The sequence below is a fragment of the Elgaria multicarinata genome, chromosome 9 (genome assembly GCF_023053635.1).
Source record: "Elgaria multicarinata webbii isolate HBS135686 ecotype San Diego chromosome 9, rElgMul1.1.pri, whole genome shotgun sequence".
In the NCBI taxonomy this organism is placed as follows: domain Eukaryota; kingdom Metazoa; phylum Chordata; class Lepidosauria; order Squamata; family Anguidae; genus Elgaria; species Elgaria multicarinata.
In genome coordinates, this window is record NC_086179.1 from 26,847,890 (window position 1) to 26,875,669 (window position 27,780).

At 45.6% G+C, this 27,780-nt stretch overlaps 1 protein-coding gene across 3 annotated transcripts in view; it reads right to left on the minus strand.

Moving 5' to 3' along the window:
- Positions 1 to 27,780, minus strand: part of HIPK2 (homeodomain interacting protein kinase 2) — a 197,653-nt gene that overhangs the window by 24,429 nt on the left and 145,444 nt on the right. For 2 of the 3 annotated variants that reach the window (XM_063133339.1, XM_063133340.1), the window contains exons 6-11: positions 26,429 to 26,613; positions 24,442 to 24,604; positions 20,795 to 21,017; positions 13,939 to 14,060; positions 5,187 to 5,329; positions 1,715 to 1,894 (exon numbers count right to left, since the gene is read on the minus strand). In XM_063133339.1, coding sequence (XP_062989409.1) covers positions 1,715 to 1,894; positions 5,187 to 5,329; positions 13,939 to 14,060; positions 20,795 to 21,017; positions 24,442 to 24,604; positions 26,429 to 26,613 — 1,016 coding nt within the window. The remainder of the gene's footprint in view (positions 1 to 1,714; positions 1,895 to 5,186; positions 5,330 to 13,938; positions 14,061 to 20,794; positions 21,018 to 24,441; positions 24,605 to 26,428; positions 26,614 to 27,780) is intronic. The other variant, XM_063133341.1, reaches the window with a different exon arrangement.

Below are 27,780 nucleotides of genomic sequence, written 5' to 3' on the forward strand. Positions count from 1 at the left end.
TAATTTTAAAGTTTGATAATCTTTTTTAGCATCCTCCTCAAAGCAGAGTCCAACAAAATCATAAACACTGCATGCTAAAGACACACAGTTGATCTAATCCGATAAATGCAGCAGTAGAAATAAGACACAGGCTGTGTTTGCACATAACACTAAACTATAGTTTAGCACAAGGAAGGAGCCATAGCTCAGCGTGCAGAAGGTCCCAGGTTCAATCCCCGGCATCTCCAGGTAGAGCAGGGAAGACCCCTACCTGAAAGAGCCACTGCCAGTCAGTGTTGACAATACTGAGCTAGATGGATGAATGTTCTGACCTCAGGATAAGGTTATGTTTATTTTATTTTATTTATTTAGTATTGCATTTACATCCTGCCTTTTTTCTTCCAAGGAAACTAAGGTGGCGTACATAATCCTCCTCCTCTCCATTTTATCCTCACAACAACAACAACCCTGTGAAGTAGGTTGGGCTGAGAGTCTGTGACTGGCCCAAAGACACCCAGTGGGTTTCCATGGCCAAGTGAGGCCTAGAACCCGAATCTCCCGACTCCCAGTCCAACACTTTAGCCATTACACCACTCTATGTTTCTCCAGCCTGTGATCCAGATGTGGCCTGCCAGCCTCCTCATCCGGCCTGCCATCTTTCCCCAAGATCCTCTCCTCGGCCCTACCCCCTCCACATCTCTATTTCCCCCACATATCAGCTGAATAGTCATATGGGGGGGATTGAATTTCAACCTCCCCTCCCCACAATCTCTCCCTGACCCGCCACTGCTCAGCTGATCTGCCCGAAACGGATGAGAAGGTGGGAGAAACGGGGCTCTGGGGAGGGCAGAGTGAGCTGGTGAATGCAGGGAGAGATTGCTCTCCCCCTGCACTGCCATGTCATTACATTTCTACACTGAACACTGAGAAAGAGGCTATATGGGAATACAAACCCTTCTTGCATCACTCAGTCCCCTCCGTAGTCCCAAGAAGAGAGGCAAAGAGAGGAAACGAACAGGAAGATGGGGAGAGGGAGAAAAAGAGAAGGGGGGGGGAGAGAGAAAGGGAAATAGACCCCGTTCAGAAGACACCTTAAACCATGGCTTTGACCATGGTGGTTAAGCAAGAATGCCTTATTCACCATGGTTAAAGCCATGGTTTATGTTGTCTTCTGAACACGGCCTGGCTTTCTGGCTTAACCACCAGAAATTCCAGGCTCCAGAAATTACGTATTTCCTACTTGGAGTAAATGGGGCCTTTATAGCCAGCATTTACACAACATAGTAAATACGCAATTTCCAGAGCCTCCATTGTGCGCCACGACGGAGGCTCCAGAAATTGCGTATTTCCCACGTTGCGTAAATGGTAGCCATAGAGGCCTCATTTACATAAGTTTAAATTTAATATTGTGGAAATGTGGCCTTTCTGACTGCCAATTACACAAATTGGGCAGATGGCGGCTTGGTGAGCATCCAACAGACCTGGACACGGGTGAGTCTGTCCATCCCTACCAACAATGCCTTGACTGAACTGGGAATCTCTCTCATGGTACCACTCTGATAATACTTTAGTTTATTTCAGTGCTTTGCCAGATAAGAGGAAAGGAAGCTGATGAATTCAATGGAGGTCACTAACCCCATATTTGACCCAGCCTTTCTCCTTACCCACACAGCAGCATGGACAATAGAAGGTATCTTTCTCATCTCCCTCCCTCATACCTCCCACAAGTTCATACCTCGTTGAGGACTGGTGCTGTTTATTCTTCCTTGAGGAAGTGGTGCTGGTTGGTTGTTGTCTCATGACATGAGCTACACCCACATTTAAGGGCTGGGCTGCTGGAAGAGTGACGTGACTAGCTAAAAGTGCAGGCTGTTGCATGATGGGATTGTAATGGCTGCCATGAGCGTGAGTATTTCTGCAAGAAGAGACAAGCAAGAGAAAAAGTCAAATTGCACTTTTTGAAAATAATGTTTACAAATGAATGGCAATTATCAGTACATCCCACTACATGTAGAACAAGCTATTTCAGGCTGTTTAGAAATTATTTCCTTTTTCTCCCTTGAATTCCTTCAGTGGCCTAGAAGCTACTTTAGCAGCTTGCTTAAGGACTGAACTCTGTAAAATGGTTTTGTACTGAGGTTACTGGTGGAAACAGGAGCCTGGGAGGAATCCAAGCTGTTGGCAAGGAGCTGTTGGTACTCAAAGCCTAGGAATCCATAAGCTGATCACACACTGGAGTGGCTAGTGCTCTTTCCCAGAATGAACCTCTGAGTCTGGAGGAAGAGAGACGGTGGAAGAAAGAACCCCCAAGGGATGATTTCCCCATTACAGTAATAAAATTAAAGAAGGAAGGAAGGAAGGGAACTCCCTAACCGGTCAAAATAGATTGCTGAGGAGGGGTCTTCACAGGGAGAAGGAGAAGAGAAGGCTATCAATGGCTTCTTGCCCTGATGGCTATGTGCTACCTCTGGTATCCGAGGCAGTAAGACTATATGCACCAGTTGCTGGGGAACATGGGTGGGAGGGTGCTGTTGCACCATGTCCTAATTTGTTGGTCCCTGGCCGACAGCTGGTTGGCCACTGTGTGAACAGAGTGCTGGACTAGATGGACCTTTGGTTTAATCCAGGAAGGCACATCTTAAGTTCTTATGAGCTGCTGCCGTCATGGTGGTCAGAAGAAAAGTAAGCAGGAAGGAGCTCATCCCACAAGTCGGGGCATGCCCAGTTACGCAAACGTTCCTCACTGCTGACTCATGCGCTCACCCTCTTTGAGCTACCACACAGTTAAGTCATGCGATTATTCCAACCATTTGCACTATCTCCACCCTTCTTCGAGAGGGAAGAATGGCAAGAACCAAACCTATAGGCCTACACAGGCCCAGCAACAGGATGGGTCAAATGCCAGATTCCACTGCTGGTGATGACATGCTCCTTGTTTAAACAGCATGGCAATACTTCGGAGCCTTGCTGGTTGTCACCACCCATTTCTGCCGTGGTGTCACTGCCATGAACTCCACCCCATCCTCTTAGTAAGCTCGCAGGGGACCCATCATGTTGGGGTAGTGGGGGGGCTGGCCTGGGGGACCCCTTTGGCACATGCCCCAAAGTGTAGACTGCTCATGTCATACAAAGCCACGTATGTGTGAAGTGGCAGGATGTGTATCCATCAGACACGGAAGATCACTGGATGGATAAATGTGTGAAGCAGCCTCAAGGGTCTTAGAAACCCACGACTTCTACGAGTCATCATTTATATTGCCCTTCCCAGAGGCTACGTGCTTCAAAATCACGATCTGGCTTGACATTATTACCTGCTTGCTACAGAGGCTCAGCGATAGCGACTTGACCACGACTACTTATGGCCCAGGGAGGATGTGAATACACGGCCCAGTATTCCTTGAGCCACACTGCTTCTTTGCCTGCCACAGTTTCTTTGTTCCCCATTCACATTACAAGGGTAGCAATTGTTTTTGGCAGGGTATAGAGTGAAGGAGGAAGAGAATGAAGAGAGCAACATGGGAGCGATTCCAAGGGAGGAAGACAGAACGCTGCCAGAATTCCATCTGCCCCACAGCAAATCTCAAGGTTCCATTATCCACCACGGCACAAAGGCTTCAAAGAGGGCAATAAATAGGTATCACTTTCCCCAGTGATTCTGTGAAAGCAGTTACTGAACCAAAAGCAAAGCGGCAAAAATCTTCCCTGGCACGCACGGACATGTGACGAAGAGTTGTCCCTACGCAGCATTTAAGAAGCATTTAATAGGGGAAGCAAGCAAGAAGATGATAAAGGATCGTAAGAGAACTATCTACTGTTCTTTTCGAAAAGTGATTTTGCTGCAAGCACAGAGGTACGGTAAGCAATCCAGGAGAAACTGCAGTTTTTATTCAGGACTTCTTAGCCTATTGCAAAGTTTGGCAGGGGAGCAGTGCTAGTAAAGAACTCCTAAGATTAACATAGTTGGTTTGATAAATATAGTGGTGTATCTCTCAATAGGTGACTTGTATGAAAGAAGCAAGTGGTTTTAAAACAAACACTGATTATGTACAATGGTCCCAGCCCATAGCAAGTTGATAACATGTAACTATTTTACTACATGCAAGATTTGATTTTCAGCCACAGGTTGAAAGCCACCATGCACAACCTTGACAAATGGCCACAGTGTGCTCAGACTGTAGTGTGTACAGGTTCATGTTACGGACTAGTTGAGTATTAGGTTGCTTCCATACTAGATCACTTCAGCACTGCTGAGGCATTGTTCTTCTACAATTCGCTGAAAGGAGAATTGAAATCGAGGTTCCACATAAGCACCATGTCGAACTATATTATTACCTAACAATATCTTTCTCCAGGGCCAAGATCATCCTATAATATTTACTCACAAATAACTTCTATTCAGCAAAGATTCCCACCAACATTTATTAAAAGTTTCCTGTTTGCATCTCCTGGCCATTTTACAGCTTGTTGTTGTTCATTTGTAAATTGCTCCAGTATCAGTTTCTATTCCAACAAGGAAGGTTATTACTGATTTCCTCTCGATTATAATTCTCCCCCCCCCATTTTTCAACATTGTAGTACACTCTCTGTTGAGTTCTTTCCAACATCTCAGCACTGTCACCAAAATATGGCATCACGGACTCTAAATCTGGCATATAGACTATGTTGAACAGAGGTGGGTCTATTTAATGTAGGCAAGGCAAAGTGCTACTGAAGCATTTAAGAGCTCTCATGCCTTTAATTTAGAAGCTTTCTTTTTGCAGGTCCTGCCCAGGTGGTAAAACTGCATTTTATTACAAAACATCAACACAAATCAGGCCTGAAAAAAATACAGAATAAACCTGAAACACCAGAATGTAATGAACCAACAAGTATGGCATCTGTCTGTTCTGTAAGAAGTGAGTGTATAAAGGAAGGCATAAAGAATGAAGGACAGGTCTAGTGTGAAAGCAACTTCAGTCCAGTTCTCTAGGGCAAAGGATGCTTCCAGGCTGAGGATGTTTCCAGTGCTAATACTCAGAAAGCATTGTGTACCTATTCCACATTTTCTTTTTTAACAGATTTTTATATGGTAAGAAAAAAAAGATGGAAGAAGCAATGGGAAAATGCAGCAGGAATGTTACAAATGGGGAACAACCTTGCCTGGATACTGAGGCTCACACACAAAGTAGGTAACTCACAGACAAACACAAGGTTTCCTTCCTGTTTACCTCCAATCCGCCAGCGGCTGGGTCCCAGCCATGGTCTCCGGGATGACTGTTGCATGCTGAACCGATGTGTGGGCGGCTACGCCAGTCAGTTGCTGCCACGCTGGAGGGAGCAGGATTTGCTGAGTACCGCTAGGCCAAGCTTGCTGCAGGTCAGAACAGAAAACGGTTCTCTGTATAATGATCACGAAATTCTGTGCCAACTCATACCAGGCTTGGCTTCTTTTGGGAAGCACTATAGAAACTATGCAGCATGGAAGCGATTTAATACAAGTCAGCAGAAAAAGCCCAAATAACTAATTCAAAGGCAACCATTATGGCTCAGTCAGTTATGGTCAAGAAAATAAACCTGGACAGTGCTGTAAACCTGAGAGGAAATGAACCAGCTTGAAAGCCAAGCTAACTTTAAGCCAACATCTTTGGAATGACAGCTGTAGAGGCAAAATTGCTAGTATTAAATGCCTAAGTATGCACACACATGTCTCATCTGTCGGACCATGATCCTAGGCTATACTTCCTAGTAGGAGCTGCGCACTTACTTGGGAGTTAAGTTCCCCCGAACTCTGAGTCACTATGCATAGAATCAGGCTGAAAGAGTACTTCAGATTGCTGCTCTGATCTTAAGCTTGTTTATTCGGGAGTAAGATTTCCTACGTTCGATGGGGCTCACTCCCAGGTAAGTGTGTATGGCACCGAATTCCATATGCACACTTACTTATATGTAAGCTTCACTGTAGTCAGTGGAACTTACTCCTCAATGAGGCTGGTGTCAAGGACAGGCATGGTTGGACACCTGCCAAGGGCAACCCCCCCCCCCCAGAAGTGGGCACTAATAAGAGCCTGCTGGGGTTGTTCCTCTTCACCACTGCAACCTCCTCGTTCACCTCTTGCTCTGCCCCAGACAACAGTGGTGGTGAGTAGGAGGAGCACTACATGCCACGGCCCACATGCTCACAGAATCCTGGAACCAGCACTGTCTCCATTAAGTGTGTATTTTCCCAATCTGGTGTCCTCTAGATTTTTTTTTACTACAAGTCCCAGCATTTCTGACCACTGGCCATGCTGACTAGGGCTGATGGGAACTGAAGTTCAAAACATCTGGAGGGCACACGATTGGGGAGGGCTGGTGCAAGGAATTGCAGCCATTCTCCATGGTAAGTTTTGCATGGGCAGCCACGCAGCTTTATTCAGAGGAAGTCCCGTGAGTTGACTCCCAAGTAAATGTCCACAGGATCAGGCTGCAAGTTCCACTGAACTCCATGGGACTTACTGCACAGGGTCACCCTTTATGTTATATCTCAGGAGAGACGTTACCTACGTGCCATTTGACGTCAGGGGTTTGCAGTGGGATCTCGTGAAGTAGTAGAGACGCTACATTATCAAGGAAGGATCGAAATACATGGCCATCTAGAAGTGTGAAATATTAGGCATCCTCAAATTAATGCGCAGATCGGTGGCCCTTTCTTTTCCTGGTATTTTCAAAATGGTTTATGAGCAGCGCCATGGCTTTGTGCCTGCGCACTGAGCAGCCACACTGCTGCAGAAGCATCATTCTGCACACGCTGCCACCTAAGCCATGTGTAAGTGTCATCTTACTCAAATGGCTCGATTTTGGAGTTCTCTAGTATTTTACAAGTAGGTCACATTCGGATTCCCCCTGCATGGCACGGCAGGGCAACATAATCTCTTCCAAGTACAGATTGAAGAAATGCATGTGCTAAAAGATTTGCCTGTTCCTGGAATTCTAGGGTGGCAGCTTAACACCCAGGGCAATGAGCACTCTGGACTCCAAAGTCCTAAATTCTGCACGAAGGGACCTCATAGTGTGTGCTCAAAGAGAAGGAATGCTTACTCCGAGTATAATCTGATTCATGTGTTCAAAGAACCAGGAATAATTTTTGCTGTGATTTAGGAGGACAAGGCTAAACGACAGCTTCAGGGCACATGACTGATCTACGACAGGAACATCTCCCATCCCCATGGCAAGAGCTCCTGGTAGTTCAGGTGGTCCCTATGCAAGCAACAGCCTCTCCCTTTGGAAATCCACAAAGACACTGATAGTGTTCCTAGAGGGCATGGGGGGTCCCTCCTCCTTTCAGATATCCCATGTATAGCCTGATCCTATGCGTACTTACTCAGAAGTAAGATCCACATTTACTTCACTCAGCTCCCCTTGCCCTCAGTCATGCGTATTTCTGAATGAATGTGTGCAGGCTATAGAGCCGCCTATGCCAACTTACTATGCTATAGGTTCTTCTGCCCACATTTCCAATCTCCGTGTTCTTCTTTTTCTTCTTGCCCTTTATCTGAGGACTCAGCCTCACTAAACTTTCCAAGTTATTTGAACAGCCTGAACTTTGGGAGCATCTACATCATGCCTTCGCCAGCATAATGCCCTCTAGATGTTTTGGAGTACAACTCCAATCAGCAACACTCAGCATGGACACTGGTCAGGGGTGATGCTTTTAGTCCAAAACATCTAGAGGCAACATCTAGAGGCAATCTATACACACACACACACACACACACACACACACACACACACACACACCAGGGCTGGCCCAAGACATTTGGCTGCCTGAGGCAAAGAGGGTTCCCCTCCCATTCCTAGGGTGACCTTATGGAAAAAGAGGACAGGGCTCCTGTATCTTTAATAGTTGTATTGAAAAGGGAATTCCAGCAGATGTCATTTGTATGCATGCAGCACCTGGTGAAATTCCCTCTTTATCACAACAGGTAAAGCTGCAGGATCTATAGTAGAGTGACCAGATACAAAAGAGGACAGAGCTCTTGCACCTTTAACTATTGTGATGAAAGAATTTCAGCAGGTGTTGCATGCATACAAACAACACCTCTTGAAATCCCCCTTTCAATACAGCTGTTGAAGATGCAGGAGCCTTGATCTCCTTTTCATATGGTCACCCTACTCATTCCATCAGAAGACTTGCAGATGAACACCTGTCTTCAACACTGATGATGGGACACTGCACTTGAAGGCAACAGCCTAACATTGGGAGCACAGAGCATGATACTGCCTCTCAGCCCCTGCTGCCTGAGGCGACTGCTTCATTCTGCCTAGTGGTAGGGCCGGCCTCTATACATACATACATACATACATACACACACACACACACACACACACACACACACACACTCATATTTCTTTTCCATATTTTTTAGAGAACTGAATTTCAAGTTCATTTGTGCAAAATCATTTTTATATTATTTTTATTTCCAGCCAAAGATCAACTCATGCCCTGCCTCTTTAAGAAGCTGTAGCTAAGTTTACAAAAAGTGGAACCAGAGCTCCCTGTCACTGGTTGTCTGTGTAGACAGGCAAACTGATATATTTGTCCATGTGGGTAGAAACACACCCTGAATGGCTGGGCAGGAAGGCTGGTTTTTCACCACCTGCTCTAGGAGTTGCAGGCAACACATCTCACTTTCAGATCACATTTCCTGCAATCAACATCTACGAAGATGATATACCAATTCCTGCCCATCAGCCTCTGGCGAACGTAAATTATTGCACAGAGCCAAGATCCTAAAGCAGGGTTGCTATTTTTTACCCCTTCCTGCCAGAGGCAGTTCATCTCAATAGCCACATGACGGACAAAAACAATTCAACAGGTACAGCTTTCCATCTCAGATCATTTTCATGATGGGGAAATCGGAACCTGCTGATTTTTTTGTTTCTCATGTCACTCTTCAATCCACAGTGCTTCTGTTAGGAAAGAAGGCGGCAAAAGAGCAGTAATCTTCAAAGAGTACAATTTTGAAACTGTGAGATATTAAGGCTCAAACATCTCTAGAAGGCACATCCTGGGACCTGGAAGCCATTTCCCTTAATCTCAAATATGTGGACCCTGATGGCTGTTCCTCAGTGGTGAAAGAGAGACATGAACACATAAGGCTGCCTTTAGTAGGGTGACCATGTGGAAAGGAGGACAGGGCTCCTGTGTCTTTAACAGCTGCATAGAAAAGGGAATTTCAGCAGGTATTATGATTTTATTAGAATGTAAGCCTATGCGGCAGGGTCTTGCTATTTATTGTTTTACTCTGTACAGCACCATGTACATTAATGGTGCTACATAAATAAATAATAATAGTAATAATAATAAGGTATCGTTTGTATGCATGGTGAAATTCCCTCTTCATCACAGCAGTTAAACCTGCAGGAGCCCTGCCCTCTTTTGTATCTGGTCAAGAGGGCAGGGCTCCTGCAGCTTTAACTGTTGTGATGAAGAGGGAATTTCACCAGGTGCTGCATGCATATAAATGACACCTGCTGAAATTTCCTTTTCTATGCAACTGTTAAAGATACAGGAGCCCTGTCCTCCTTTTTCATAGGGTCACCCTACCTTTACTGAATCAGAATTAGGGATGTGTGAGCATTCCTGTTTGCTCTGAAAGGGGCTTGAAACTTTGAGTGATCTAGAAGGGTGCATGTAAGGAAAACAGTAGATGTGTGCTACAAGTGAGCACCAACTATCGGTGCTGCCTTCACCTGCCTACTCCAGTCCCCACAAACCTTACCCAGGTGGAGGGAGGCTGGTTGTTTTTGAGCAGAGAAAATTTGGGCTTTGGCCCAAGACATTTTGCTGCCTGAGAATGGCACCCCCCTGCCCTTTCCACCTTCAGAAACCAGCTGGCCTGGCAGATGAATCTTCCTTCAGCGCTGGCAATGGAATAGTGTCCTCTATCACACCCAAGGGCAGACGGCTAGCCAGGACAGGTTGTGCGGCATACACAGTTATGTCTTCAAACAGAGGGAAAACACTGTGGATTTCAGGGGGCTGCCCCTACTGCCACCACCTCCTACAGCATCTGGTGCCTGAGACAATTTCTTTACTCTTCCTAATGGTAGGGCCGGTCCAGCTGCTCAGGCTGATCCTACTTGTGAGGAGTCGAACAGCGGGGGTTATTGTTGCAAGCACCCAAATTCGATTCCCTGGTGATGTCCCTAATCAAGATGTTGGTTCATCTAGCAAGGGCTGTTTGTTCAGACTGGCAGCAGCTTTCCAAGACCTTACACAGAGGTCTTCTCTAGACTACAGCCTGAGATCCTTTTAACCAGAGACCTTCTATATATTGATTTCCTGCAGTGACCAGAGGTAGGGCCTTCTCAGTTGTGGCTTCCTACCTATGGAATGCCTGCCCAAGGAGGCTTGCCTGGAAGGGAATCGGATGTCTTTCCGGCACCAGACGAAGACCTTTTTAATTATCCAGGTACACCAGCGTATGATCTTCCTGGTTTTAACCCCACGTATTTATGTAGTTTGCTGTTTCGACTACAAATCTGCTCTTATTATTTTCTAAATGTTATGTTATCTGTTCATCTTACCTTGTAATTACTCTAATTCCCCACCCCACCCCGGTTTGGTAGCCATACATCATCACCATCAGCATCACCCTCATACAACAATAATGTGTTATTTTGTCCATATTCAAAAGCACTGTACTTTTTCATCATTGCTGGGGCGTGATGGGATCTGTAGGCCTTTTCTTTTTGTCTAAACATGCATAGGATTGTGCCTTTAACGGATTTATATTGTAGCACAAAGTATGCTTTACCGAATTATGCTATAATCATAGGTGTGTGCAGCACATTTCATTGGGGTGTGCACCCAGGGATTTTTTTTAAAAGGTGAACATTCAAAAAGGACATTATTTTTAGTCCTTTATTGATTAAGCACTGTAGACACTGATGCCCTACTCCAAGTTCTGCTTGCCTGGCCGTGGGAGGGCCACTGCAGGTGATGGGGGAGGGATGAGGAGACCCTCCTCAAGCCCCATCCTTGTGGTGACACTGGCAGGGCCGGTGCCAGACTATTTTGCGCCCTAGGCAGTTGAGCTGCTTTCACCCACCGACCCACCCACCCCTGCATACCTGGGCGCTAGCCCAGCCAAAGCGAAGCCAGGATGCTGGGGTAGGGGGGCGGCTTCGGAACGGCGCACCCGGCAGCCCGGCAGCCACTCTGGGAGAGCGACTTCCGGGCGCGCCGTTCCAAAGCCGCCCGCCTGTCTCCCCACCCCAGCATTCTGGCTTCGCTTCGGCTGGGAGCCCACCCAGCTGAAGCGAAGCCAGGACGCTGGGGTGGGGTGGGTGGGCGTGGCTTCACTTTGGCTGAGTGGGCGCCCAGCTGAAGCGAAGCCAGGACGCTGGGGCGGGCAGGCAGCTTCAGAACGGCGCGCCCAGAAGCCGCCCTCTCAGAGCCGCTGTGGGAGAGCAGCATCCAGGAGCGGCGTTCGGCGCCCCCCTTACCTTGGCGCTCTAGGCGACCGCCTGAGTGGCCTATTGTAGCACCGGCCCTGGACACTGGCGGTAGTAACCTTTGGGGCTCCTCCTCCTGGCCTCTTTGAAGTGAAGCTCTCAGCAGAGAGGCTCCCATCAGAACAATTCCTTTTCGCTCCTGCTGCCAGGAGCAATGGTGCTCTCTCAAAGGCAGCAGTTCTTTAGTGCAGTGGTGAAGCAGCCAGAGGGTAGCTGGAGGACTGTTCCTGCTGCATCTGGATCCCCCTCTGGATCTCTGCTCAATGCCCCCCCCTCAATTCAGCACTTACTGCTTGAGTCATTAGGGTGTGCCTGGGCACACCTGGCATACCCCTTGAGCACACCTATGACTACAATATAAACCTGTTAGTTTTTTAAGGTCCCACAAGGCTTTCGGTTGTTTTTGCTGTGACAGATAACCTCTGTCATAGCTTACCAGGGGAGTGGTTCTTTACAAATGGGTCTTAAATGCATTATATGCTTGCCCCTGAGGACTGTAAGAAAATAATTCCCAGGGCGTGCTCACACTTCAGTTTTTGTTACCACTGTTTAAGTGATATAATTACTATTCAAACTGTCTCCACCACTGCTTTAACTTGTAAGCGCTTGGATCAGCCCTGTGTTTTTAGTCTGTCTGCTGAGACTGCCAATTGTACGAGGGCCAACTGAGGAGCCTGTAATATGTTTTGGGTCTGAGTTTTGAAACTGTTCGTGATTACCCATGCTCGCAGCCAGGCTATTCAACTCAATTCACAGAGTACTTCTGTCCAAATATTTTACATATTTATATTTGCAAAAAAAATTAATAATTTCTTTCTTCGTTTCTGTTTTGAAAACTCTCCCCCCTTTCTTGTCCTGCTTTTGAAAGCTTTGGTTTTGTTTTATTTTTAACTGAGAAGGATAGTTTTCCCCGACTGCACCACTTGGAAAGGGATGGCAGGGCTTTCGTGGAGGTGGACTTCATTCATGTCAAAGAGGCAGTTCCTTGACAAAGGCTCTTCATGGGAACAGGAGGCAGCACTTAGTTAATGAAAAGGAAATCATGCAAGCTTCAAGTTCTGTTCCATACTGTCTTTCCCAGATAAGCCATCCTGGCAGCTGGCAAAAGGAAAACGACTGAACTAACACACACTGGAATGCTATCCAGGCAAGGCAACGCTTTGGCAGGATTTGGGGGACTGCTGATGCTTGAGAACACTGGAATGCTCTGGCATCTAGACGCTGCATTCGCTCTTACACATTAGCGCAAATTAATTTCGTCTGGAATACGAGCTGGATCATATAATGGGATGACCCAAATTCCTAAGTATTTCAAGGCACATGACATAATTTTGGTATGGCTGAATGCCCTAAGAGATCTAAGCTTATGAAGCTGGCTTAAACTGAGTCAGACCATTGATCCATCTGGTTGATTTTTGTTTTCGCTAACTCAGTAAAGCAGCACGTATACCGTTATTGTCATCGTCGTCATCATCATCATAATCATCTTAATTAACATTATAGTTTGAGCTATAGTTTGGTTGTCACACAGAGGAGGTCCAGGATCTCTTCTCGATCATCCCAGAGTGCAGGACACAGAATAATGGGCTCAAGTTACAGGAAGCCAGATTCCGGCTGGACATCAGGAAAAACTGCCTGACTGTTAGAGCAGTACAACAATGGAACAAGTGACCTAAGGAGGTTGTGGGCTCTCCCACACTAGAGGCCTTCAAGAGGCAGCTGGACAACCATCTGTCAGGTATGCTTTAAGGTGGATTCCTGCATTGAGCAGGGGGGTGGACTCAATGGCCTTATAGGACCCTTCCAACTCTACTATACTGTGATTCTATAACAAAAACAAGATACGGAGCAGCCCATTTATCTGCAACACCTACTTTTGTCCTTGGCTTTGGGGCAGTTGGGTCAAAGAAAAAAGGAGGTAACAGAGCTTTGTGGAACCCCATGACCCTAGGGCAGGAGGAAGCAACCTTCTTGGGCCCATGGGCACGTCTGGCAATTTGAGAAATTGTCCTGGGCACCACCAAAAAAGGGGTGCACTGCAGATGAACGCCTGTGCCTGCAGCCGCCTGCCACCTTAATTTCCTAAGAATGTCTTGGAGCTGTACCTGTGGCCCAGAGGCATTCGTGGGAAAAGAAGGTGGGAGCAGCTAGAGGCCCTCACTTTGCTTTGAAGCAATCCCACCTGCCAGGAAGAAATATTGTTATCCTAAAAAATAAATAAAAAGGAGGAGGGGCAAGGCAACACAGAAGGCATCAAGAAAGGAGTCTGAGAGGAGCACTGGTGTTCATGGACACCATGTTACCTACCTTCTACTCTAGGGAATTAAAAGGTGGAGAAATAAAAATGAAAAATAAAAATCCACGTTAGCACCCGCTCTCTTATTTGTTAAATTAAAAAAAAAACATGCTCTGCAGCCATGTTTTTTATATATATTATAGCTGACAGCTGGCCAAGATGGATCCCAGAGAAGTCATATCTACCTGTGCTAAGAGTCCTGGTTGGATCTGAAGGGGCTGAGCCCCTGGGGCCTGAGTGACTATTGGGACAGCATTCTCCATCCGGACAGAATACCCAGCGTGCTTCGAAGGGGAGGTCTGCAATCCTGTGCAATGAAAAGAAAAGGTAAAGAGTTAGACATCAGTTGCCTCTCTACGAACAGGCACCCAAAACACTAAGCACAACTGAGATAGTGTTTGCTTTAAACCTCGGCACCGTGTCTACCAAAATGCTTCTTACAAATTTCAGTGGTTGAGATTCTACAATTTTCCCGGGCAACTCTTCCCATTGGCCCACAGATCTTAAGACAGGCAAGCTCTCCATTCTGTCAAATCCAAACCTACTATTTGAACATACGTGGGGCTGCCTTTGAAAACGGTCCGGAAGCTTCAGCTGGTACAAAACAGGGCAGCCCGTTTACTAACAGGGACTGGCTGGTGAGATCACATTACGCCAGTCCTTTTACAACTTCATTGGCTGCCAGTCCAGGTCCGGGCCCAATTCAAAGTGCTGGTATTGACATTTAAAGCCCTAAACGGTTTGGGGCCAGGTTATTTGAAGGAACGCCTCCTCCCATATGTACCTGCCCGGACCTTAAGATCATCTACAGGGGCCCTTCTCCGTGAGCCCCTGCCAAAGGAAGTGAGGCAGGTGGCTACTAGGAGGAGGGCTTTCTCCGCTGTGGCACCCCGGCTGTGGAACGAGCTCCCCAGAGAGGTCCGCCTGGCGCCTACACTGTACTGCTTTCGTCGCCAGCTGAAGACCTTTTTATTCACTCAGTATTTTAACACTTAATTTTAACTTAAATTTAAATTATACTGTTTTAACTCTGTATTTTAACCTTATATCAATTTTGCTGCGTGGTTTTTATCCTGGTTGTGCTTTTTATATTGTACTTTGTATTTGTGTTTTTAACTTGTTGGTTGTTTTATGATGGTTTTAATTTTTGTGAACCGCCCAGAGAGCTTCGGCTATTGGGCGGTATAGAAATGTAATAAATAAATAAATAAATAAACAAACAAACATGTCACATCTCTCATTTCCTTGCCTGTTGAGACTCACTACTCCTCACTTCCTTAATCATAAAGGAGTGTGACGAGCCCCTTTAATGCTTTGTATTCCTCCTTCTTATTGCTCTCTGCTGAGTTCTTCTCAATGCCTTGGCATTGTTTTTACTCCTTAGTAAATGTGCTCAGTGCTGCAACCTGCCTTCTCCACCCGGAAGATAGTTCCAATATCTGGATCTAGAGAGAAACCAGGGGGTGTATAACTTCGGTGATTTAAGAAACAACCAGCCTAAAGCAAAAGTCACCATGCTGGCCCATGAGAAATGAAAGCCCCAAACTCAAAATGAGCAATAACTCTATTAGGAATTTTGGTTGGCCTGAATAAAGGTATCTAACTATGCATTTTGGTACTTTAAGAGCTGTATAATGATGATGAGATTACTAGAAACTTAATATCGCAACATTTTATGTAGATTTGGGGATTTCATGAAGTTAGAATCCAAGAACTGTAGGGGCAATTCTTTCTGTCTCCTCACCTGGTCCAGGACCAGGAGCAGCAAAGCAGCGTCTTTCAGTCCTGAGATCACCATCCAGTACTGTTGTACTTGTTGATGACTGAGGGTGTGTGTGTGTGTGTGTGTGTGTGTGATGTGAGTGAGGATTTTTTTTAGAAGTAAATCCCACTCGGTTTAATGGGGGTTACTCCCTAGTAACTGTGTAAGTTTGCAGCCTAAAAGCATGAATCCATTCCCTTTCTCTCTCTTGCCATTGTGCCATGCTCACGTTGCAATGAATCAGTAAACATTTAAGGGGCCATACAGCGCTTTGCTGGTCCCAGGCACTCTAGTCTCTCCATCTGGCTTTGGGCCTGAAAGACCAAGGAAATGTGGGGTTGCATGGAAGGCAGGCGTTAAGCAAGCACAATTTGGGACGGTGCACAGCTCTGTTCTGAAAGCAAGCAAGAGGTTAATTAGCTTGCCTTCTATAATTTTTATTATAGTAATTCTTTTAATTATGCACATATAGAGCCAGTGTGGTATAGTGGCTAAGGTGTTGGACTAGGAGTCAGGAGATCCGGGTTCTAGTCCCCACTTGGCCATGGAAACCCACTGGGTGATTTTGGGCCAGTCACAGACTCTCAGCCCAACCTACCTCACAGGGTTGTTGTTGTGAGGATAAAATTGAGCGGAGGAGGAGGATTATGTATACCGCCTTGGGTTCCTTGGAGGAAAAAAGGCGGGATATAAATGTAATAAATAAATAAGTAAATAAAATACATTTGCATATTTAAATTAGCATATGCAAATGTGTGTGTGTGTGTGTGTGTGTGTGTGTGTGTGTGTGTGTTTATCCTTTGGGCCTGAGCCCCAGATTTTTTAGGTACCTAGCACCATTCCTGATCTTCCCACAGATTGGACATAAGCTAAGGACGTGTGGCAAACCAGTTAAACTAGAGCTGCGGACCTAAAAAAATGTTTAGGAGCTACCAGGCTATCTACGCAGCCCACTCCAGTGCATGCTACTCTGAAGTAACTCCCACTGAATTCAATGGGACCTGCACTCAAATAACTGCATAGAACTTCTTAATTAAATACTGATCTCTCTGTGGAAGCTGGACATGAAAATACATCCGAAAGAAGGAATGTTTTCAACATGTGATGTGAATTCCAAGTTCAAACAACCAGGACATGTAGAGAAATTAATATCCTCAGTGGAATGACCAATAGCCACGCTGAATGGGGATGATGGGAGTTAAGAGTCCAACACATCCCGAGGGCACCAGTTTGGAGAAGGCTGTTAGAGGTCAGTCAAAGCTCAGCCTGTGTACTTTCCAGCTGGAAAGAGCCTTCCAGCTTGGGCTGACATTCAACAGCTGGGATTAAGCAGGTGTGGGTTAATTTTTGTTTGGGTGTTTGTTGATATTTGTATTTATAGATTGCCTTTCAGCCATAATGGCTCCTGTGCCAGTTTGCAATAAAAACTACAGCTGAGGCAAAAGTTCTCCATGGCAAATTTTCATCTTGAAATGTTGGAGATTCAGGGGTGCAAAGGGGCAGGGGGCAGGGCGGCAAACTACCCTTAAGGTGATCCCTTTTCAGCCTCACTGTATGTTTAGTAGTGGCACTCTTATCATCATCATCATCAGCAATCCTCCTCCCCACACACCGCCTGAGAATCCCCACTTGCCATGATGCTACATCTTCATGCAGCATTGTTCCGAGGGGACCGGGGGTGGGGGAACAGACAGGAACGGTGGCCCCTAGATAACCCTCCCCAAACCAGTGCTTCCCCTCATGCCTCCATAACCAGTGAAGTTAGGGTGACCATATGAAAAGGAGGACAGGGCTCCTGTATCTTTAACAGCTGCATAGAAAAGGGAGTTTCAGCAGGTGTCATTTGTATATATGGAGAACCTGGTGAAATTCCCTCTTCATCACAACAGTTAAAGGTGCAGGAGCTATACTAGAATGACCAGATTTAAAAGAGGACAGGGCACCTGCAGCTTTAACTGTTGTGACGAAGAGGGAATTTCACCAGGTTCCCCATATATACAAATGACACCTGCTGAAATTCCCTTTTCTATGCAGCTGTTAAAGACACAGGAGCCCTGTCCTCCTTTTCATATGGTCACCCTAGGAAGTCCCCAGTTTTGCCACATTTGAATAAGGCCATGAAATTTGGATGGAAGCACTATAGCTCAGCCTTAACAAAAACAAATTAAAACAATTCAGATTAAAAATGGAAGTCTAAAAATAAATCTAAAAACCAACAAGCAAACAGTCTCAACTTGAAGCAGCAACATCAGGATATTCAAAGCAAGGTGCCAGAATAAGCAAAAACATCGGAAAAAATAACTTGCTTAATCTAATTGCAGAAGGAACAGTGAACTGCGGAAGGAACACTGCCTTCTAAGGGTCAAAATAAATGTGCCTGCACTTTTAAGATCAGAAAGAGAGGCCCTTCTCAGCTGCCCACCAGTGAGAGAAATTAGGTGGGTGATCACGGGGGAGAGGGCCTTCTCAGCAGTGGCCCCACACCAGTGGAACAAACTCCCATTGGAGGTCTGCCATGCACCATCCTTGCAGGCTTCTAAGAAGGCCTCAAAAAGACTTATCTTACTGTGGCCTTCTCATAATGAGTGTTGTTTTGCTGCTATTGCCCTTGTTGTTCTTGATGATTTTATTGTTTTTGTACATTATTGTTATTGTTAATTTTTATTGTTAGTGTTTATTGTTTTTAACTGCTATTTTACTGTGTACATTTTTATTGCTTTTAATGTTTATACTGTTTTTATGTATTGTTGTAAGCCACCTTGGGAGGGCCAAGAAATGTTTTAAATAAAATAAATAAATAAAGGGTACTGCGCAGACCTGATGAAAATCACCCCCACCCCACCTCATGCACACCTATTATTAAATTATTATTTTTTTGAAAGCCTCACTTAGTGCCTAATGACACATTTGGCACCGCGTGTAGCTTGGCCTTGAGAAGAGAGGAAACTATATGCCTGTCTTTATATATGCCTGTGTTTTGTGTGTAACGGTTGTTACGATCCCTGAGCCGCTGGGAACGGGTGGGGTAGAAATCAATCCGGAGTAAATAAGTCTGTGGTGCCGTTTTCCCAACGTATTTTCTCAACACAGCAGCTGAAAAAGAGACTTCTCGTCTCGCCACGGAAACGCTGCCTGTTGCTAAAAGCCAGGGTAGAAATTAAGACACCAGCAGTCTGTCGCCGTTTGTAGCCTGGCCGGCTCACTTTGTGCCTTTGGAGCTGAAGGAATCATTGAGGATAAAAATTTGCCCAAAATAGTCAAATGCCTTTTGTAGCTTTTGTAAATAAGACTCAGGGGACTTTTCAGGATTTCACCCTCGAGCTCTTTTATGTTATTTTAACCCCGCATAAAAAGGATAAAGCGTCTGCTGCACAGCGGCGCGCCGAGACATCAATATCTGCAAAGGACTTTAATATCTTTGGATAAAAATGAGAGAGAGGCAGCCAGGTGGCAGCTGAGCCCAGATGTTTGTAGGCGAGCACAGCTCTGGGGTAAGAAGAACCTCAAGAAGAAATTGGGAAAGGGGGTCACCCCTCCCTCGGTCTTCCAACTCCAAATACTACCAAACAACCCACCACCCCCGAAAATTGGCAATGGCTACAATGCATTGTTTAATGCATGTGTGATAGCTTTGGATTGCATCACCTGGCAATGCATTGGGACAGCTATTCCGATGATTTGGGAGGAATTTTCCACCTTAAGCAATGCTCTAATTAGCCAAGACATGCCTTGCCAACTTTAAATGCAATCCTATATATACTGACTCAGAAGTAAAAACATGGCTTTTCAACAAAGCCTTTGATGGTTAAACTCACTGACACATTGTTTTAACTGTTTTTACTGCTTTTAAATTATATATCGTTTTAACTTGGATCATGGTTTAATTTGTTTTTAACTGTGCATATTTACTGTTCTGTACTGTATGTTTTTATCTGAACGCCACTCTGAGATCTTTATAATATAGGTCGGGATATAAATGTTTTAAATAAATAAATAAAAATAAATAAGCCCCATTGAGTTCAATGGGACTTACTCCCAGGAAAGCGTGTTCAGGATTGCAACCTTGGAGGCTTAGCCATGGGACCGGTTAATTATTCTGCGCCTTTGTGGGTCTGCCAAAATAAAATGTACTTTCCCCTAATGGGGGCAATGAATAACTTAGCAACAGGAATATGTCCTCCATAGGTTGTCAGAACCAATGCCAGTCATCAACCATATAGCCAATGCGCAAGCCTAAAACAATACTACCAAATTATTTATGCTGAGGGGATTTGCAAGAGGCTATTTCTCAGTCCCATCATTAGCAAGCAAGATGGTTGTTCATGAATATTCCTGGAGATATGTCTCGCAGATGCCATATATCCTTGAGGACATGCCCTTGGGCCAGATAGCACTGCAATCATGCATGCCTCTGTAATGCTCAGCCTACTAGACCACTGTCATGTGCTCAACTTGACTTCCACTGAAGATTTTTTAGAAGCGGCAGAATGCTGGGAGTGTGGAAGCCTTGCTTCCTGATGGGAGATGAATCACTAGGAGCACATCATCCACCTCATGCTTTGAGGTGGATTCCTGCATTGAGCAGGGGGTTGAACTCAATGCCCTTGTGGGCCCCTTCCAACTCTACTATTCTGTGATTGTATGATCATCATCTTCATCATCATCTCCATACCACCCAATAGCCAAAGCTCTCTTGGTGGTTCACATGCTACTGCATCAGAGGTGATTTTTACCTCCAATTGGCGTCTGGCATTATTCCAGACAAACATAAGAAATGGCCTGCTGAATTAAACCAAAGTCTTATCTATTCTACTTGCTCTCCAAGGTAACAGGGAGACAAGTTTCCCATCACCTGTTACTTGATATTTTTAACTGGAGGAGCTAGAGACAGTGATGCAGCTGGGACTGGACCTCGGAGCCTAAGTCCAGGACCCCATATCCAAGCCCTGCTCCCAATGACCGTCCAGAGAGCAGCAGGAAGCCCCCATAAGACCATTAAGTCCATGGTCCAAAATGACCTAGCTGCACCATTGGCTAGAGATTGGATCTGGGACCCTTGGCCTGCAAAGCAGGTGCTCTCCTTCTGAACTGTGATCCATCCCCTGTTGATGTATCTGTAGACCTTTCTAGCAAATACTGCTCCATGGAGCCCATCTTAATGTTGGGGACATGCCAGAGAGATGCACTGGCCCTGACCTAGTGGCAAGGGGTTTTCAAATGAGACAATATCAACACAAAGGACCAGCAGCGGACCACCGTGGAGAAGTTGTGGGGCTTACCTTGAAATCCTGGAGGACACACGATGAGGGCTTGCTGGAAGGGGTCAGGACGAGCACATATCTGCGCCGTTCCTGTCTGCAGGGGGACGCTCCTCTGGGCCACCGCGGCCATGGAGGCTGCCGAGGGCTGGTAGAGTGCAGATTGGTAGTTTAGTATGGAGACCTCAGGGTTGGCTAAGGAAATAGTGGCACTGGTGGTGGAGGTGGGAGCCAGGGTGGTGGCCTGAAGGAATGGTGGGATTTAAAGTAAAATAAAAACAAAATATGAAGGAAATGGTAATGCTGGAAAGCTGTCGTTGTTTTAAAAAAGAAATTATCTAAATAAAACAAGTAAACAATCACAAAAAAGGAAAAACAGAGATGATAAGGAAGAATTGCAGGAAGAAGGGAAGGGTGTAAGTAAAAAGGAGGAGGCTAAGGAGTGCGGATGAGGACTTCATACGCCCCACTGTTCTGCATATTGTTGACAACTGACCAGAAAACAGACACACACACACACACACACACACACACACACACACCCTGCAGCCCAGAGATAGAAAAGAAAGAAAGGAAAGGAAAGGAAAGGAAAGGAAAAGATGGGAAGAAAGGGAAGGGAAGGGAAGGGAAGGGAAGGATGGGAAGGATGGGAAGGGAAGGGAAGGGAAGGGAAGGGAAGGGAAGGGAAGGGAAGGGAAGGGAAGGGTGGGATGGGATGGGATGGGATGGGATGGGATGGGAAGAGAAGGAAGGAAGGAAGGAAGGAAGGAAGGAAGGAAGGAAGGAAGGAAGGAAGAAAGAAAGAAAGAAAGAAAGAAAGAAAGAAAGAAAGAAAGAAAGAAAAGAATTGATGTTTCTTGTTGGCTTACATAAGAGAAAGAGGGTATATGTATATCTGTGATCTCTGAATGAAATAGCAATGAGTGCGTATGTGTGTGCATATATGTGTGTCTGTCTATAGAGGTGAAGTCTCAAGACTGTCCATCTGAAAAACGTATAAATATTTCTAGATGTCTAATGTCTTGATGATACAAGGGATGCGAATGACTTAATCTGTAGCTGATGGCTTGGCTCACTTTGTTGAGTTACTTGCTCAGCATGTAGGCTCTGGCACAGTTGTAATCTTTTCTGTGGTTCTGATGTCTTTGGTTTGATAAAACAATTTTTTTTATTTCAAGAATCCTTGCTTTGTACAATGCTTTAGATTATGAATCTTTTAGAACTAAGAACATCTGGTGAGGTTTAGTGAGAGGAACGATGAAGATACTCAAACATGACCTCTTCTTTAAAAAATGGATTAATGAAGAGCACAATACTATTGATTGCACCCTTAATGATCGGAATGGAGGTGATCTTTACCTCTCTATCCTCCCACCCTGCATATTTGCTAATTGGGTTTTTTAGCTAGATGGGCGCTTTTTTTGGCTACATGGGCTTTTTAGCCCATCTACCAACTGTGCTTTGGAGGGGGAGGAAAGGAGGCTGGCAGAGGCTCAGGATAACTCGTATCCTGGCCTCTCTGGCCTCCTCTCCTCCCTGCCCACTGGAATGCCCCCTTCTCCCTTCTCCAAGGTTGGTTTTCTGACCATGGAGGGCAGCCAGCACAGTTCTTCCTGCACCAGATGCAAGGGTTTGCGGGAGGAGAGGGTCAAATCTCTGAATCCCCCTTCTGAGGAATCCCTGGAATCCTTTGGCCCCTCAGACAATGTCTAGAGGCCATAGGGTTGCTCCCTCCTTCAGTTCTCGTCCACCTGAAAAGGTGGGGTGGGGAAAAATGGAAATGTATTCTTATGGGACTATGGAGTATGACACTGCTTTATACTGAATCAGACAAGTTGGTTGTTTACTATGACTGTGCTGAACTCTCTGAGCTATTGAGCAGAAAAGAATCACTCCCAGCAATGTTACCCTTTCAGCCAGGGTTGCCCGGCATTGAACCTGGGACCATTTGCAAGCAAAGCCCCTACATTACCACTGAGCTAAAGTCTCTCCCCTAAACTGTGTACTTTGTTTTGCAGGGATTATACATATGCAAAGTTTCTCAAAAACAACACCACCACCACAATTCTTTTAAGAAGTTTTCCTACACAAATACGCTATGTAAAATCCTTTAAAGATGGAACACAAATGTAGCTAGGGGAGTCATCTGCTCTCCCCTCCCTCTCTTTTATCAAGGCTTGTCTTCTCCTTGTCTGACTTAAATTTTAAGCCTTTTAAGCAGGAAATGTGCCACTTCAGTGTTCTTTATTGCACTTAGCCCAACGCTAGAACTAAACAGGGCGCGTGACACTCACAGTTCCAGCAGCAGTGAAACAAAATCTAGACACTGCTTGGAAGTTGACAGTGGAGGAGTGTGAATATCTCACACGTCAATCTCAGCAATGCATTCAGAATTAGCTCTCTTGGGAGTGTGCTACTTCAGAATGCGAGCGAGTGCTTTCGAGAACTCACCACCTACAGAAAGCTAGCATGTCAAGGAAAAAGGCACAGGGAAGGGGATAATATCTAAAACTTCAGACAGCTCTCTTCCTCAGCCCTCATGCTGGCTGCAAAGGGAAGGGCTTCTCTCCCTCCCCAGCAAGCGCAGAAAAGTAGCAAATTGCAGGCTCCTGCGATAGGGGTTAGGAGGGGCTGTAATCCTTTGCTGTACTTCCGATCCTGATCAGGCCACAAGTGTCTGCTGTTTGCATTGAAGAAAAGCTCCCATTGGAGAGAATAGCAGGGGTTTTCCCCCTCCGATGAGAATTGCAGGTATGGGGCAGGTGTGTCGGGGGGCGGGGATCATGACGGCAGGTGGGGGGGCACAGGGGCAAAGCCCCTCAGCTCGCCCACCCCCACACACACCAGGGTGTCAATCCAGGTCAGGCCCCCAGCATCTGCAATTTGTATTGGGAGTTGGGGAATATGGGATACGCTTGTGTGAGTATAAATGTATGGATGGGGAGGTATATGTGTATGTGCAGGAGCCGTGCCCACTGTTGGCACATAGCCATCAACACATTACCTCCAGTAGAATGTGTTGAATAGAATCCGTGCCGGGGAAAGGTTCCCCAGCCCTGGGAGAGAAGGATTTAAATCAGGACAAGCCAGGTTCAAATTCCTGCTCAGCCCAGCCACAAAGCTTCTTGGGTGACCTTGGGCCACTCAATATCTCTGGGCCTAACATACTTCCTAGAGTCATTGTGAGGTAAAAAAAAGAAGAAAAGAAGAAAAAGAACCTGTGTACTTTTTACCCGGAGCATCTTGGAGGAATGGTGGAATAAAAATAAACAGAATAATGATACGTGTTTGCGAGTGTAACTTGCTTTTCTCAAAATAAATAAATAAATGAAAATTGAGATGCTCAACCTGCTGGATTCTGCACCAAAATCCTATGAGAAATATGCATAGCCCTTTCATATCATAGAATCATAGAATAGCAGAGTTGGAAGGGGCCTACAAGGCCATCGAGTCCAACCCCCTGCTTAATGCAGGAATCCACCCTAAAGCATCCCTGACAGATGATACATTTCCAATAATAAAAGAGTTAGCCACATGAAACTTGTCAGAAACGTGGAAACGGAGCAGACCTCAAGGAATCGTGCCTGCGCACTCTCAAGGATGGGTGATCAAGCCCGGACACAAACACACACTCCTCTCAAAGATGACATAATAATGGTTCCCCTCACCTGGTTATGGACCGTATTGAGCTGGTTGTTGAAGGTCATGGTTAGGTTGGTGGATGTGCTTGGGGCCACGTGGGTGATGAAAGGTGTCTTGCTCTGATTCACTGTGTCATACATGTTCACCCGTCGCTTGCAAATCTCCATGTTTTGGAAACAGGATTTGACACTGTTTATAGAGAAAGAGGGCACAAGAAGCAAGAAGGCAATAGTAAGTCATCTGATGGGGAAAATTCAAGCACCCAGTGGCAAAAGGATACTGCCCGTTTCGCCACCGGCCTAAGTGCTACACCAGAAACTTAAAACGATTTGGGAGGTATTACTTCTTCCCAGGGAACACTAAGAACTGTAGTTTGGGTCAGGGATGTTGAGAGGCAGCTAAAGTTTCCTAACACCAGTATTGGCACCAAACTACAGTTCCCAGGATTCTTTGAGGGCAGCTATGAAAGTTAAGCTGGTATAAAATGGATACAAATCGGTAGTGTCAATGTGTCCAAAGGCTTAAAGGGACAAATTGTTGTAAACTGCGCAGAAATGAAATCATCATCATCATTATTAAATTAACAATTATCTGAACATCAATTATGCATGATCAACTAGAATCCCCATTTGTTCCTTGTACAATCTCAGATTGTTCCTTCCTGTATTGAACCTTATTAAAACCTCAAAATTACCCAGTCTTGAAACCAAACCTTAGCAAGTTTAAACATTTTAGGAAGGCTATATCTCCCCAACCCAAAACCCTCTATGGATCTCTGCTGCATCTTCCTGTAACAAGCAGACTCAACAGCAACTCCTTGCAATTTTTTGCACCTTCATTTGTAGCAATCAAACTCTTCTATAATTATTGTAATTCTACAACAGTTTGAATGCCATGCATGAGCACATTTCCTTATTTGTACAAGGTTTTGCAGCTTTATATTCAAAACATGTTTTGTTTTTAATTTAAAAGGCAAACATAAAGGGGCCAGCAGTACTACTGCATGAAAAAATAATCATCAGCTTGGAAGAAGCTTCCAGGGTAAAGATGTCCAACTCCTCACTTTGAGATGGGATTCCAATGAGCTCAGCAAATCATCACTGATGTTTATCCACTCATGTCTTTGGGTAGAACATGTTACTTGAAAACACACAGCTGCTGCTAAAAATGGCAGCCATGAGTCTCATCCTCCTCCTTTCCTCCTTGTGCCATGATGTAACAATGGAGTGTGTTTCCTTGCCCCCACCAGAGGCAGCCGAAGATATGGGGCAAGAGCAGGGAAATGTGCAAAATTCACATGCAATATCACAGCACAAGTTAAGTTGTTTAATACTAAACATTACAGAGGAGGGAAAACAGAATTCAGGGCTACCATTTTCTTCAGCAGCAGCAGCAGCAGCCCTGTGTTATTGGCAATGTACATTTCCAGCCTTAGAAAACCTGCATAGAAGAGGACGCTATGATTTTCCTCTGCAACTTTCTCTCATCCCTCTAAGCCTCCCAATTTCTGGCAGTGAAATAATCATCAGGGGGAAAAATGACTCCTGCCTATTTTGTTAAATACCCACCTACCAGGGGCAGGATCTACACTACTCAAAATGTCATATCCTGCTTGGTGTAGATCTGGCCTGACTCTCACACATGTTACCGGGTAAAAATGAAATCCTACAACTCTCAGCAGCCAGGGAGCAGGGAAAGAAACCACTGGAACAAAGAGCTGAGGACACCGTGCCCAAATAATATCTCAGTGCTCCCAAGCTCTGAAAGCTACTCAGATCAGGCCATTTCTGGGACAGGAGCTGCCATCTATACTTATCAAAACATTCTTGCCATAAAAATGGCTTTCCTAATAGCCAAGCTCTGCTGGTCACCACTCTTCTAGGCTGCAACTCAAATCATAACATTTTTGGGCAGGAACGCTTAGCAGCTCAATGGTACGTCTGGCAGTTTGCCAACCCACAGTTTACTCCCTCTCCAAGATCTCCAACCCAAAGCAGAGTGAAAGAAGCCTACTGAGTGCTATGGGGGAAATCAAGCAAGTGCGTCATGGTGACAAACGGGTGGTTGAGTGTTTCGATCGGCGTTATCCTCTTATCTGCGTCTATCGTCAACATCTTCTTTAACAGATCTATAAACTCCCGCCGGTCTGCCTTTTCCACCAACATATCACTTCCTTCCAAGTCTGTTGTCATATTCACCTGGAAGGGAAGCTGAATCAGTAACGAATCCACATTTCCAGAAGCCATGACACCCCCCAAAATCACACCTGCTCACACCTACTAGCCTGGCCCTGTTGCACATTTGGCAGAGCCAGGGAAAGAGCACGTGCTAGAGCAAAGGCCCTTGAATACGCAGAGGACTCAACTGCACACTTGAACATGGTTGGGTGATCTCACTGGTTACACCAATGGCATGTAGGGGGCGGGGCCAGTGGTCACAGTGTTACTCCCCCCATCACGTGAGATCAGTCTTAAGAAGACCATGAGGTTCAAACTTTCAAACTTTGGGGAACTCTGGGGAGCTACTCCCAGTCAGTTATGACATTACTGGGCTAGATGGACCAATGGTCTGACACAGCAGAAGGTACCTTCATATGTTCTTTACATTCCATATAAGCCCTAGATCCGATTGTCAGGCAGCTTGAAGCACTGGAGATTTTGTAGAGTGCCACAATATTGTTTGTTTGTCGCATTTATGTCCTGCCTTTCCTCCAAGAAGTCATGGTGGTGTACATGGACCTCCTCCCATTTTATTGTTACAAGATCCCTGTTCGGAAGGGTAGGCTGACAACTTCCTGGCCAACTGGGGCTTTAAACCTGGGCCTCCCCAGTCCTAGCCTGACACTCTGTGCACTATCCCAATTGTTAATTGATGTACAAACTGGGTAAAGTACTAGCGCCGTCCCCTTTTAAAAATTATGGCTTATATGGGATTATTACCTTGGAACTTTATCCTATGGCCCATTGATCCACTCAACCATTCTGTTCCAAGTCATTGCAATATTTTTTTTCTGTACAAACCAGGCCTTTGGGGGAGAGGGATTTTCACTTGAATACCCTCACATGTTGAAAGGATGCATGATGGGATTGTGGGATCATGCTACTTAGCCCCATCTTAGCCCACGTGCGCTGACCATTCTTCCCACTGGCTGCACATCTGACAGCTCTTGAAGGAGCCTTACGTGCATAACAAACTATATGCGTGGAGACCCTCCACACAAGTGGGGATTCTGGACCAATCAGCATCCCCTCTCACGTGGAAGAGCTCTACATATGAAGGTGAATGTGCATAAGTCCCAGTCACACATTGTAGAATACATGGTTGGCAGTTGGTGTGGCCAGTGAGCATGGTGGAAGCAGAGGGTG